Source organism: Lemur catta, chromosome 17 (assembly GCF_020740605.2).
Source record: "Lemur catta isolate mLemCat1 chromosome 17, mLemCat1.pri, whole genome shotgun sequence".
Lineage (NCBI taxonomy): Eukaryota > Metazoa > Chordata > Mammalia > Primates > Lemuridae > Lemur > Lemur catta.
The window spans coordinates 42,525,796-42,539,222 of record NC_059144.1 but is presented as its reverse complement, the minus strand read 5'-3'; the positions used below and the strand labels follow the sequence as shown (position 1 = coordinate 42,539,222).

The 13,427-nt window shown below is 51.9% G+C and overlaps 1 protein-coding gene across 1 annotated transcript in view; it reads left to right on the top strand.

Moving 5' to 3' along the window:
* The window catches only part of ATP9A (ATPase phospholipid transporting 9A (putative)), a 107,699-nt gene that overhangs the window by 78,743 nt on the left and 15,529 nt on the right, over window positions 1-13,427 (top strand). The window contains exons 15-19 of the mRNA XM_045528077.1: window positions 2,317-2,478; window positions 7,182-7,274; window positions 8,202-8,285; window positions 9,608-9,778; window positions 11,961-12,059. Of these exons, the coding sequence (XP_045384033.1) occupies window positions 2,317-2,478; window positions 7,182-7,274; window positions 8,202-8,285; window positions 9,608-9,778; window positions 11,961-12,059 (609 nt within the window). The remainder of the gene's footprint in view (window positions 1-2,316; window positions 2,479-7,181; window positions 7,275-8,201; window positions 8,286-9,607; window positions 9,779-11,960; window positions 12,060-13,427) is intronic.

Genomic DNA, 13,427 nt, shown 5'->3' with positions numbered 1-13,427 from the left:
CCTGGCCGTGCCTTTGGACCCAAAGGTAGGGTCATAGGACAGAGGTCAGGAACTATAGGAAAAACTGCCCCATCAATGTTATTTATTAACCACTGAGGTAGAGTCTTGAAATAGGATTTTGGTTGTTCAGAATAGAGGGGGACTATTTGAGACAGGACTGGACAGTGTTTTGGGGGCACTGTAGAAAACTGTCACATGAGCCTTTTCCGGTGTTAGCTCCTCCAGGGGCCACAAACTCAGAAGTTCTGCCCATGTCATGTTAGTGTTGGCCCAGAATGGACTGAAATGAACAGTCATTTCTAGATGACTGCGTTTGTAGGGGGTTGATGCCATTATTTCTTCTTAAATATTAATTTTTATCAGAGTTAAGTGATATGAGGTTGAATTTCAAGAACAGAAAATTTGGATTGAGGAGTGGTCTTCTATGCCACTATCCCATCCACTGATTCCTAGAAGGCTGTTTTGTTTCATGCTGTGTTTAAAAAAAAAAAAATGTTGAAGCAATATTTAAAAATCACCTGATTTTATGTAAAAATCAGCTTTTCTTGAGAAAGATTAGCTTCGAAAATAGTGGCCCAATTTCTACCTGGCAGTGCTTAATCAAGGTGGTTGGCTGCTGCCTCAGTTTACCCTGGAGCCCTGCATGGCTTGACATTGGAACCTGCAACCACCATCTGGCACATTGTTGAATATATTTTCTTACTGAGTAAAGAAAACCTTAGGTTTGTGGATAGATTTATAATCTTGAAAGGCTGGATTTCGGGCTGACTCGCTGCTCTTCGTGAGCCTGGGTATTTATCTAGTTGAATGCCACCAGAGAACCCCTTCTTATCAGATGTCAGATTCCCGTCTTGGTATCATACATGCTCTTGGGATTAGTGTGTGTCCTGCTTTTGACAAGAATTCAAGGCTACTAAGCATGGTCTGGCATATTGCCCAAGCACAGGGGCCCAGGAACAAAGGGAAAATTTAAAAAACTTGTCACAGGTGGTTTATTGCTGACCAACAAATGATGAAAAAGCCCTTTCATGGACGGTTTCTGGTGTGGGTTCTTCAGATGGGCATTTTAGGAAGGGAAGGAATGGGCTCTGCCCCTTCGATTTCTTCTTTTCACTGAAAGCAGAGCACACGGCAGACTCGTGAGACACGATTCCCTCCCGCCCCTTCTGTGTTCAGCATTTGAGCTGGTTCCCGTATAACTTACTTGTTCCTCCATTCACCTTAGTGAGGGTCCTTTTTCTCCTGCTGCCCTGACCTCGGGTGATGGAGACCCTAAGTCTGTAGACAACGGTGAGACTCCACATCAGCGTGTGACGTGTGCGATTCCTTTGAACCGAAGCTCGGAACCGCCAGAATAAGAAGTAGCCTTGCTTTTGGATCATCTTGTTGTGGAGAGGAATGGAGTTTTCTTAACTCACCTCCAAATGTTTGTCTTGCCCACAACTGAGAAGTGTTACTGAGCACCCCGATTCTGATCGGTCTTCCCCGAGGAGGGCTCTGGGGCATTTTGTGTGTTCTGTTAGGAAGCACCTTTCTGTCAACGCTGACTAACGTTCAAGTCCTGAGAGTGGAAGGTGGGAGTGAAAGGCCCCCCGCAGGTTCCTGGACTGTGGGATCAGCCCCCAGGAGACTGATGACGTTTTGATTAGGGAGGTGGGTCCCAGGAGCGTGGAGTGGCCACAGGCGTAGGTGTGGTTAACTCCACTGCTGGGTTGACTGTGGAAGAAAACAAGGTGTAAAGATGTTCACGGGCATTTGTAATCCGTCCTTCGTCGGAGACGTGTGTCATTCTGGACCATTCCAGGTCTGCAGTTCAGCTTTAACCTCACACGGACCTGTGGGGTCCATGGACGCCACTTCCGGTTCTGGGATTCCAGATTCCTTGTTGATTGAAGTTCAGAGCAGGCTATTGGGGATTTAGTCTTCCGGAAGCCCAGTATCACACACTTGGGGGCAGGGCTGCCCAGCTGAGAGCCACTGTGGATGCTGCCCCGGTGGGGTGAGAGTGAGGCTGCAAGGACAGCTGGAAGGTGAAGGACCCGCCAGTGTCCGGCCCCTTCTTTCTCTTTGCAGTGTTTGGCTCAGTGCAGGATTTTCTAGACGTGATCTGTGGTCACGCGTAGTCGCTCTCTGCCGGGCCTGCTTTGAGCCTGAAGAGGGGCAGCTTTGAATGCAGGAGCCCTCGCTGTCCCCAGGGACAGGGACTGCTGCACAGCACCTATCTCTGTGCCCCCTTCCGCCTTGTGCTCCGGTGCACGCCCTGTGGAGCGGGGCCCTGGGCTGTGTGTCTGACCTGCGATCCTGTGTTCTGTTTAGGTGGCCCTGGTGCAGTGGACCGAAAGCGTGGGCTTAACCCTGGTGGGCCGAGACCAGTCCTCCATGCAGCTGAGGACCCCTGGCGACCAGATCCTGAACTTCACCATCCTGCAGATCTTCCCCTTCACCTACGAGAGCAAGCGCATGGGCATCATCGTGCGGGTGAGTCGTCTTTTATTTACATCTGGAGACACAGGTTCACACAGCTGGAGGACGGTGGGCTGGGGTTTGCCCCCGGCTGTCTGGCTCCCAGGTTCAGGCTCTTTTCCGCAGGGCCTGAGTGTTGGGGCGTGACGAGAGGGAGTTGGGAAGCTCACAGGGCAGCTGTGACAGTGCTCGGGTAGTATGTTAATTATGGATTGCTGTGTAACAGATGACCCCACATTTAATGACTTCAAACAACAGTACAGACCCCTCCTCATCCGCAGTTTCGTGTTCCACGGTTTCAGTTACCTGTGGTTAGCTGCGGTTCAAAAAAAAATTAAATGGACAAAAATATTTAAGTAATTAAAAATATTAAATATTAATTCCAGAAATAAACAATTCATAAGTTTCAAATTGCGTGCCATCCTGAGTAGTATGATGAGGTCTCGTGTTGTCCTGCTTTGTCTGCCCGGGATGTGACTCTTCCCGCTGTCCCCACGCTGTCTACACTGCTGCCTGTTAGTCACTTAGCAGCTGTCTGGTTTATCCGATCGGCTGTCGTGGTATCACAGTGCTTGTGTTCAAGTAACCCTTATTCTGCTTTTATTACGGTATATTGTTATAATTGCTCTATTTTATTAGTTTTTGTTGTTAATCTCTTACTGGGCCTAATTTATAAATGAAGCTTGATCATAGATATGTATGTATAAGGAAAAACCATATGGTATATATAGGATTCAGTGCTTTTTGTGGTCTCAGGCATCCACCGGGGTCTCAATAAGGAGGTTTTGCTGTGTATGTGTTAAATATTATCTGCCAGTCTCTGTGGGCCGGGAATCTGGGGGCAGCTTGGCTGGGTCTTCTGGCTCAGGGATTGGCCAGAGCTGCTGCCGTCCAAGGTGCTGCTGAGGCCGAGTCCGCGTCCAGACGGCATCGGTGTTGGCAGAGTTCAGCTCCCGGTGGGCTGTTGGACTGAGGGCCTTCGCTCTTTCCTGCCTGTTGGCCAGAGGCTGCTCGCGGTTCACGGCCGCGTGGGCCTCTCCGTAAGTACTGGGAGGTGAGAACCGTCGTGAGCGTCTTAAAGGCTGTTCACCAGCACAGCTGCCGTGCAGATAACCCAGCGACACACCCACGAACGTGCTTTGGAACAGTCCACGTTAAGGGATTTTATGTCCAGATGCCGTAGGTACTTTCAGACCCTGTAGGACGTGTTCCTTGGCAACGCTCGGTGGGGAGGGAGCGTTTTCTCCCGCAGCTGTGCTCTTCCCGCTGGCCCTCACCTGCCGGACCCGTGGCTGCTCACCCCTATCTCGGGTACACATCTGATGTCAAGAACATCGTGGTCTGGAAGCAGCAGCATAAATCCTGTGGGTGGGTGTTTCCTGGGGAATGAGAGTCATTATCTCTTATGGAATTACTTTAATTTTGTTCCAGCCTTTGTTTTTTTAAGTTGTAGGGCCTTGGGCTCTGCTGAGGTCATTGGAGGGTTGAATCATGAAGGAAGAGTCCCCGGTATCGGCCATTCTAGAATAAGTGAGTGGTACACACCACCGTTCGTTTAGTCGTAAAGGACTCTCATTCCCAGACACATGGCGTGTTTTAGGAGAGGTGACCCGTAGGTCTTCCCAGGGCGAGAAAAGGGACTCTGTGCCTAGAAGTGTGGGATATTGTCAGATGAGCAAGTCTGTTTTCATTTTAACATAGCATGCCCGCCTTCCCAGGTTATAAAAAAAAAAAATCAACATTTATAGTGAAAGCATTTAGAACAAATAAATATGTACGGAAAAGGAGATTAAAACTATTCACTTCCATTTTCACCAGCCAAAGGCTCTCACCTTTCCAGGGATTTCCTTTCAGTCTTTTTTCTAAGCATATAGAGTGTAAATATCCACACACATTTTCATAAAATTGGCATCGTATGAGGCTTTCTAAACTCCCCCCGTCATGGGACTGTATGTATGTGATAAGGATTCTCTCCTATCATGAAAGTGTGATTTTAATGATTTTTAATGTGTGTATGGTGTTTTGTTTTGTTGAAAGAATGTACCCCTATTTCATTAACTGTTCTTTTTTTTGGTTGCTTAGGCTGTTTCTCATTTTTGGCTTAATAAAAATAACACTGTGAGCATCCATCTTTGCAAGGCTGCCTTTAATTAAATACATGTTATTTTGCTAATTTTTTTTTCATTTTCCGACCTCTCTTTATCTTTGGTTTGGGTGGGTAGAAATGAGTGTCCAGGGCTTTTGGACCAGTTCCCCACTTTGCACAATCTCACCGTTCTCCTCCGATGTGGCGTTTTTCATCCTGGAGGCATTTGAACATGTCACCACCCCAGGTGGGGGGCGCTGCTGGCCTCTGGTGCTCAGCATCCTACAATGCACAGGACAAACTCCCCGGCAAAGAATGACCTGGCCCCGCCTGTTCCTTGCGCCGAGGCTGAGAAACCCTGTTTGGATATGTTCCTATAACCCACGTGCTACATGCAAATGACTGTCCAATTACCCGATGTGAGGAAGTTTTAAAAACTTCTCTCTGGTTGGTTTATCGACTGCTGACAGTTGACAGTTCAGCTCTCCTGTCTGTTTGATTAAGCCGTTTAAGCGTGTGTGCTTGGCAACATCTTCCTGCAGCCACATAGCGAGGTCATTTCTCTGCATGAGTCTCTGTCTCCCGGGCAAGGTTATAGAAGCCAGTCTCTTTGGGTCTTGTGTGCTTGTCTTTCTGAAGGAAGGTTGTGTCTCTGTTTTGTTTCTGTCGTGTACAAGATGTTCCAATGCCTTTTCCCCCTTCCCATGTGGAACATGGAAGCGGGGTTGTTGGTATAGATCATACCACTGTTTCGTCGTCGTCATCGTCATCGTCGTCGTACTAAAGGAGGCCTTTGAGCAGGTGCCAGACACAGACCACAGTGGGAAAAGATGAGGCCCCGAAACAATGCCACACAGCCAGCCGATCTCTGTAAATTTATGGCGTAATCTTGCCATAATATGGGAACGAACTAAACTTGTGATGAACTCGGTGGGAGGAAATGACTCATGGGAGGAGATAGTTGATACAGTATTTATATTGGACACAACTTCTAAACTTGCCTGAGCCCCTTCCAGAGGAAAGGAAGCTGGGTTGGGGGCGTGATTTCCTACGGCCATGTCGTTAAGCACCATTTGGGTGAAGGCGAAAGGGAAAAAAACCCTGGTGCTTTCATGTTCAGACCCCACGGCTGTCTCTGGCCTGAGTCACCAGCGGCCGGAGCAGCGGCCCGTCTGAGATAAACGTGCAGTTGGTTGTACGCCTTTAACACTCGGGACGCCGCGTCTTGGCCGGGGATGCTTTATGAGTCATCGTGTGGCTCTAGAAGATTGTCAACCATTGGAGGGCATTTGAAAGTTATTTTAAAAGAGGAAACCAGACCACTAATTTGGCTTTGGATATTTATTTCATATTTAGTGAAGAAGTTAAAGGCATTTATTCTGGGCTTCCCGTGGTGGCAAAATTTAGGCGCAGGGTTGATGGCCGGGCCCAGTCTCCTTGCCCGTCTCTGCTGCCTCCCCCTCCCAGGGACTCAAAACAGGAGGAGAGGATGGAGTGAGGCAGCCGTCCCACCCTCTGTCCTCAGAGCCGGATTTCTTAGTCTCGGCACTGTGGCTGCGTGGCACTGGGGGGTTCTTGGCTGTCCTGTGCATGGCAGGGCGCTGGATGCCGGCACCACACACCCTGAGTGTGACAACCAAAAGTGTCTCCAGGCACTCCTGGTGTTCTCTGGGGGCAGAATTGCTGCCACTGAGAATCCCGGGCCAACCTCGTTCTCCCCGTACAATACGAGCGAGGGGCTGGAGAAGTTACTCTCGTCCCAAAGAAATGACACCACCGAGGGGCACGCTCTGTGTACCTGGCCCAGGCTACCTGCTCCTACCTGTGAGTTGTCTGTTTCAGCCACAGCAATCTATGCGGTAAGAGTTCCTGTTTCGCAGCTGAGGAGACTGAGGTTTAGGGAAAAGAAGTCGCTTGTCCAGCTGCACACAGCTGGGAGCTGGTGCCGTGCAGTGGTGTTACCCACTTCCCAGAAAACCGAGTCAGGGTGAACTAAAACTCCGGGCAGCTTGAGCTCTAGGTACGTCCGCAGATAGACATAGGCGTCTGGAACTATCTAGATCACTGGTTCTCGACTGAGATGATTTGCCCCCAGGAGACATTTGCTAATGTCTGGAGACGTTTTGGTTGTCACCATGGGGGTATTACTGGCATCTAGCGTGTCGAGGCTGGGGATGTCACTCAACGCCAGGGAGGCCCCACACAGGAAAGAATCACCTGGCCCCAAATGTTCATGGTGCCAAGGGTGAGAAACGCTGGTCTAGGTCACGACCTTGCCTGCTCTTTTCGGTGGACAAATTTGGTGGTACTGGCAGTCCTATGTATAAATCTGAAATCACCTTCTGACGTGGGAGTCCATGCCAGTTAGAGCAGTAATAACCTTCAGAACAAAAGGCTTAAGTGCTTTTGATCCTGCTTGCATCATTTAATAATTTTCCAAATGTTTTGAGTTTTCTTCTGCTTTCTGCAGCCTTTGCCCCAAAGCGAGGCCCCTCTCACTTTTCATCTTCGGCCAAGTGAAAGAACATTAGTGTCTGTTAAGTGCACTTTGTACACTGTCACGGGAAGCAGGCATTGCAGCAGCAGGAGGGTGTTCCTTTCAGTTGTTCATGCCCTTGGCCTCTGTCTCTAGGATGAATCAACTGGAGAGATTACGTTCTACATGAAGGGAGCGGACGTTGTCATGGCTGGCATCGTGCAGTACAACGACTGGCTGGAGGAAGAGGTAAGCGGGTGACTGGCTTCATCAAAGTGAGCCGGTGAGGGAGCAGGAGAGGACACACAAGACAGAGTCACTGTCTTTGGTAACCTGATCTCAGACATAATGTCCCCTCACTTTAGCCTCGTTGTGTGTGTTAGGGACGAGTCACTAGGTCCAGCACACACTCAAGTAGGGGGGTGATTATACAAGGGTGCCAGTTCCAGAAGGTGGGGATCCTCTGGGGCCACGTCCGAGGCTGCCAACCCGTTTGTGACGTGGACAGTTGTCCAGCAGCAGGAGGGATGGAGCGCTCAGGTGTCTTGGGCCATTTGTGTCCCATCTCCCAGCTCCAGGCAGGGAATTCACACTTTACTAATGGACGAACACCCTCCTTCTGCTCCAGGGCCCCTTCCCATGCTAGACAGTGTGCAAAGTGCACTTAAGAGACACAGATGTTTAGTGATTTCCTGTTCAGGCGATGTGCACCCAAATGCCTGCAGGAGCCGGGCAGTTAACGGGGATGCATGAAATAGGCCTGGATGTGTTTTTCTGACTGTTGCACTTGGCATGTTAGACAACTACGTTTCCTGGGAACACACAGTGGCAGCCACTCCTCAGCCATCATCGATTGTGGTTATCTGGGAAAGTGCACCTGGTTTTGTCTGGTGTTCAATTTTTCCACCGATCAGCAGTCCAGATTTTCGTGTGAACGTTGACTTAAATTCCAGCACATACGCTGTGCCCATGGCTGCCCCTCTGCAACGTCCCCTACGAAAGGTTCACTTCAGGGAAGATCGCCTTAGGGGGCAGCGGTTTTCTGATTTGCCATTTCCCCTGTCCCCTTGGGAGGGGGACGTCCGCATCAGCGTGCAGGCCCTCCCCGGGGAGGGTCAGGGTCCCTGGAGCCGAGCCCGGGCACACAGCTCTCACCGGCCCCCGTCTGCTTTGCAGTGTGGCAACATGGCCCGAGAAGGGCTGCGGGTGCTCGTGGTGGCAAAGAAGTCTCTAGCAGAGGAGCAGTATCAGGACTTTGAAGTAAGTTGTTTGGGGACCTCTCCGTTGTGTCTGCAGCCCTGCCCACCTCCCCAGTCCCCCCGTTCATCCTGTCGAGCTGTCCTGATGTCATTTCTGAGCATGCTGGGGTCGCTGCTGTTGCAGGGTCTTTGTGCTTGCTGTTCTCTCTGCCTGGAACTCTTCCCCCACAGGGCTCCGGGGCCCACTCCCTCAGCTCAAACGCTGCCTCCCTCGAGAAGGCCTCCAGGCAGCCCACCTGTCACTCTCCATCCGTCACCCCTTTCAACTTCCCTCATTGTGCTTATGATCCTCTTTAATGACCTTATTTATTTTTTTAACATTCATCTTATCCATCTTTTTTCTGGGATCAAATCTTTTTGAGGGCAGGGACTTTATGAGTCTGTTTACTCCTATATCCCCAAAGCTTAGGCTAGTCCTTGGCACAAGGTACACTTCAGGAAAATGGGCATAAATCACTCTTTTGGAGCCCTAATTTCTTTCAGCTGTAAAACTGCCAGAGTTGAACTAGATCGTTGACTGTTCATGTCATCTTGTCCCACAGATTGTGTTCCCTGAGGGGAGGTTCCTTGCCCTGTTCACTCCATGTCCACGGTGCTTGGCGGAAAGCCGAGTGCAGGGGGGTGGGGCAAGGCCAGGGGACGGCAGGGCCCGGGGACGGCAGGGCCCGGGGACGGCTTCCTGGGCCCTCACCCTGCTGCCCCCGGAGAAACCCTGTAGGTCTGACTCTTTTATGTGTGTGTGTCCTTTGTAAACCTTTATTTAACAAGAGTTCTACCCCTGCTAAGTGCTACCTGACTTTAATTTTAAAAGCATATGTTTCGAATAAGTTCATTCGGGGGGTTTAGGTTTTCTTCCAGGTTCTTGCTAACATGATATAAGGAGGGAATAAACAGAGGGTTGGGTCTGTGGTCTTCGGGAGTGGGACTTTGTCTTTAGGAAACCGGGTGATCTGGAGTTTGGGTTAGAGAGTGCGTGTCGTGTGTGGGAGGTGCCTTGCCTGTCTGCAGATCCTGGGTTCTGCTAGTCCTTGAGACATCCCAGTGAGGTTGGCGCTGTCATTGCCATTTTGTGATCGGAAGCAAATGAGGCTCAGAGAAGTTAAGTGACTTGCTCAAAGTGTCAAAGCAGAGAGCACAGGGTGCGACTCAGGTCTGTCCCACTCTGTCAGCACTCATGACTTGGGAGCAGCCTGTTCCTCCCGGTGGGGTCCCAGCCCACCCGCCTGCGGTGGGATCAGGCACGACCGTTCCGCTCTCGGCACTGGTGGGTCAGCCTGGCCTCTCCCACCCTAAGCGGTGACCGCGTCTGCTGATGTGTCCCAGGCGCGCTACGTCCAGGCCAAGCTGAGCGTGCACGACCGCTCCCTCAAAGTGGCCACGGTGATCGAGAGCCTGGAGATGGAGCTGGAGCTGCTGTGCCTGACGGGCGTGGAGGACCAGCTGCAGGCGGACGTGCGGCCTACCCTGGAGACCCTGAGGAACGCCGGCATCAAGGTAGGGCGCCCGCCTGGGACCTGGCTGCCGCATGGGAGGGCCCCCCAGCCCGAGAGTAGTTACCCCTCGGCAGAGTGGAGAGATGAGTGGGGGGAGAGCGTGGAGCGGGTAAGAGAGGAAGCCGGGAGTGCCCACCCTACGATGGGCTGCGGCCGTGGCTCCTGCCCCTCCAGCCCTGGCTTTGGAAGACAATGTGCTGGCATTTGCTTTCACTGTGTGGGGGCCTCCCCCAATCACGCCAGGCTCCCTGTCACTCGGTGCTGAGCAGTGTCCAGTGTGCGCAGCCAGCAAGCTGGCCTGTCGGTATGGCTGAGTGACCGACTGACTTACCATCCGGCAGAGTGACCATCGGCACCCGCAACTGTCGTGTTTACATTTTATGCTCTTCTGTTTGGGGCCCAGAAAGTATGTTCAGTAGTTCCATCTGGAGAGGCCAGTCGGGGGCATCTGGGACCCCGGTACTCAGCGAGCCCGTGTGGGGTCCTAGCAGACCCTCTGCCGGGGCTCCCGCGGACACGTGTGTTCTGCTGTGACCTGGGGCCTGCCCTCGGGGGAGGACCACGTGCGGAGGACGGGTGAGGCGCCAGGCTACATTCAGGCCCGCTGGCCACTCACACACGTGTGTCCGTGTTTCCTTGTGAACCACATTCTCCCACTCACCTCTGGCCCACAGGTTTAGTTCATCCCAAGGAAATTACCAGCAAGATCCCATCTTTGAAAGTCTGGTGGCCGGAGGCCCGTTCCTGCCGCGCTGTGGTGTTTACAACCGCACACCGGCATGTCTGAGACTTCTCCTCCCGGGGTTTTGAGATTCCCTTTTCTGCTTACGGCTTCATCCTGGGGGTTCCCTCCTCCTCGAGACTGTTCTATTCCAAAGACAAGATTTATTCGCATAGTGCAGCCCCCACCTCTCTTTCTGGTGTCCCCTTTTGGATGCGCAGGAGCGGGGGGTGAGGTCTGCGGTGTGATCTTTCATGGGGAACTTTCCCCCTCAGCACCTTTTCCAGGTGCAGAAACCCAGAGTCGCCGCTGCGGCTGCAGCTTCCCAGCGAGGACATTAGCCACAGGGCGCACCTGATGGTTCTCTCCATGGTGTTCTAGAACTTGAGCCTCCAGCGCCCTCCCCACTGTCTGTTCTTTTACATCAAACCCTGAAAACGTACTAAACTAGGATCGCTTAAAAGAATACTGTTTTCAGGCCGGATGGGATACTGAGGGTCAACCCCAGAGGGACAGGCGGGAGACATAGCCCCCAGCCGTGCCCGGTGTCCCCTTCTGACCCTCTGTCTGCCTGGGTCCCCGTCCCGCCCTCCGCGACCCTTGGCGAGTGACTCAGCCTTTCAGTGCTTCTGTTTCCCGGTCTCAGAAAGTTACCGTGAAGGTAAAACGCAGCTCACCGGGTGCCCGGTGCCTTGGGAACATTTGCCATTGTTTTCTTTCCTGTGTCCCCCCACTGCCCCCTACTGTCCAGGTTTCCTTCGTCCAGTAACCCCAAGACTTCTCCCTGCTGGGAGCAAAGAGAACAAAAGGGTTAATGAGGTAAAACAGAGCAGGAAGCACCTTCCATGTAGACTTTGGAGACCTGGACTCTGGCCTGGTTAGGACAAGAGGTCGCTGTGTGGCTTTGGGGCAAGTCACCTACCCTCTCTGAGCCCACGGCAGTGAAATGCGGAGTGAGCAGATACAAGACCTAGAGGAACCTGGTCCAGTTACTGTCGTGTTTTAGAGGCAGAGTTAAACCCCGGGAGAGTCTGTCACAGGCGTCCGGCCACATAGAAAGTCTGCAGTGTCATCAGTCAGTGTTTCCTGTGGGACACAGCGGAGACCTCTCATCCACACAGCCCTTCCCTTCTTTTAAAGTCTTCATTTCTTTAAGAAAAACCCCCAGAAGGAGGAGGATGAGGTCCGAAGGGCCGAACTTCACGAGCCTCCTGCCGCACGTGGAGGGAAGCTCGTTCCAAAAGCGTCCCGGCAGCTTTTGCAGCCACCAGCAGTGGTTGGTCAGGGCCCTGAAGCCCTTGAGCCAGAACATTTCCTGTGGTGTGTTGGGGACACCATGAGTCTCAAGGAGGTAAAGGGAACATATCAAGTTCAGCTCAGTGTTCTTGGAAACTCGGCTGACGCAGACGACAGGCGGCCTCAAAAACTAACAAACAGGACCTCTGTTGTGCCGTAATTTCAGGTTTGGATGCTGACGGGGGACAAGCTGGAGACAGCGACATGCACAGCGAAGAATGCACATCTGGTGACCAGAAACCAGGACATCCACATTTTCCGGCTGGTAGAGTGTTCTCTGTGTCAGGGCCACGTGGGGGTGATGCCTCGGTTTGTCCCGTAACCTTGAGTGGACCCCTGAAGAGGGAAGGGGCAGCACGTGGGCGGGGGAGCAGCCCAGGCCACGGTGGGTTTGGGCGGCATTACCCAGCGACCCAGGTGCGGCTGAGGAATTCCTGCAGCAGTGGTTGGGAGCGCCGCGTTCCAGCCCTGTGCTGATGCTGGACTCTTGACCTTTTGGGGGTTCGTGGGCCCCTTCGCAAAGCTGATGAGAGTTAGACACTACCCTCGGAAAGAGGCACATCAGCTCGAACATGTGAAATTGTGCATATGGTTCCTGGGACTTCGCCGAACCCCCAAAGGCCAAGTCCTTGGATAAGAAAGAAATTTCAGACCACAGACACTGGGCTGCCTGTCCTCTGTAGGGACACATTTAGGAACACGGGGGAGCCCTTTGATGGGGGAGAATTGGATGGCAGATGAGAAACTGCCTGCCCTTGTAGCAGCCATGGACAATAACAGTGACACATCAGGAGCTGCTCCCAGCAGGGACCGTCCTGTGCTTTACTACATGAGGGACGTGAGGGGTGCTAGGTCCCCTTTGGGGCAGGATGTAGCAGTCCCACTATCTGAAATCAGAGCCACTATATCAGACCACTGGAGGGACTCCAGATATTTCAGGGTTCTCCCTCACCCCACCTTTGGTCCATAGCGCATAGAAGCTTCAAGAAATCCAGTGATTTTGGAACAGCGGTGTTGTGCACAGGCAGATACAGTTGATAGTCATTGTTCACAGATTCTTTGTGAATTTGCCTGCTCACTGAAACTTACCTGTGACCCTGAAATCAACACAGCACTTTCAGGGCCACTCGCAGACATACATACAGTGACGAGAAATGCGGGTCGCCTGCCACGCACGTCCCCAGCTGAGGCTGATCAAGGCAGTGCTGCACCCTCTGTCTCTGCGCTCGTCCTGGACACAAGTGTCCTCTTTCTAGTGCATTTAAGTATCAGATTTTTCACATTTTTGTGCTTTTTGCTGGCAGTTTGCTGTTGTCAATGGCCCCCAGCACAGCGCTGAAGTGCTGTCTAGTGTTCCTAAGCCGAGGAGAACACACGTGTGTTAGATGCGCTTCCTTCAGGCAGGAGTCATAGTGGTGTTAGCCATGACTTCAACATTGACGAATCAAGGTGTCTTTAAACAGGAACACAAATAAAACAAGGTTATGTATTGGTGAAAATGCTGTGACCAGAGGCTTCCAGTAACCTAACCCTGTATTTCCCCTACAGGCAGTGGTTCAGTGTTTGCTAATTCAGTATTTGCAGCAACTTCATAGAACATAGCTACCATGCACGAATAACGAGAATTGACCAT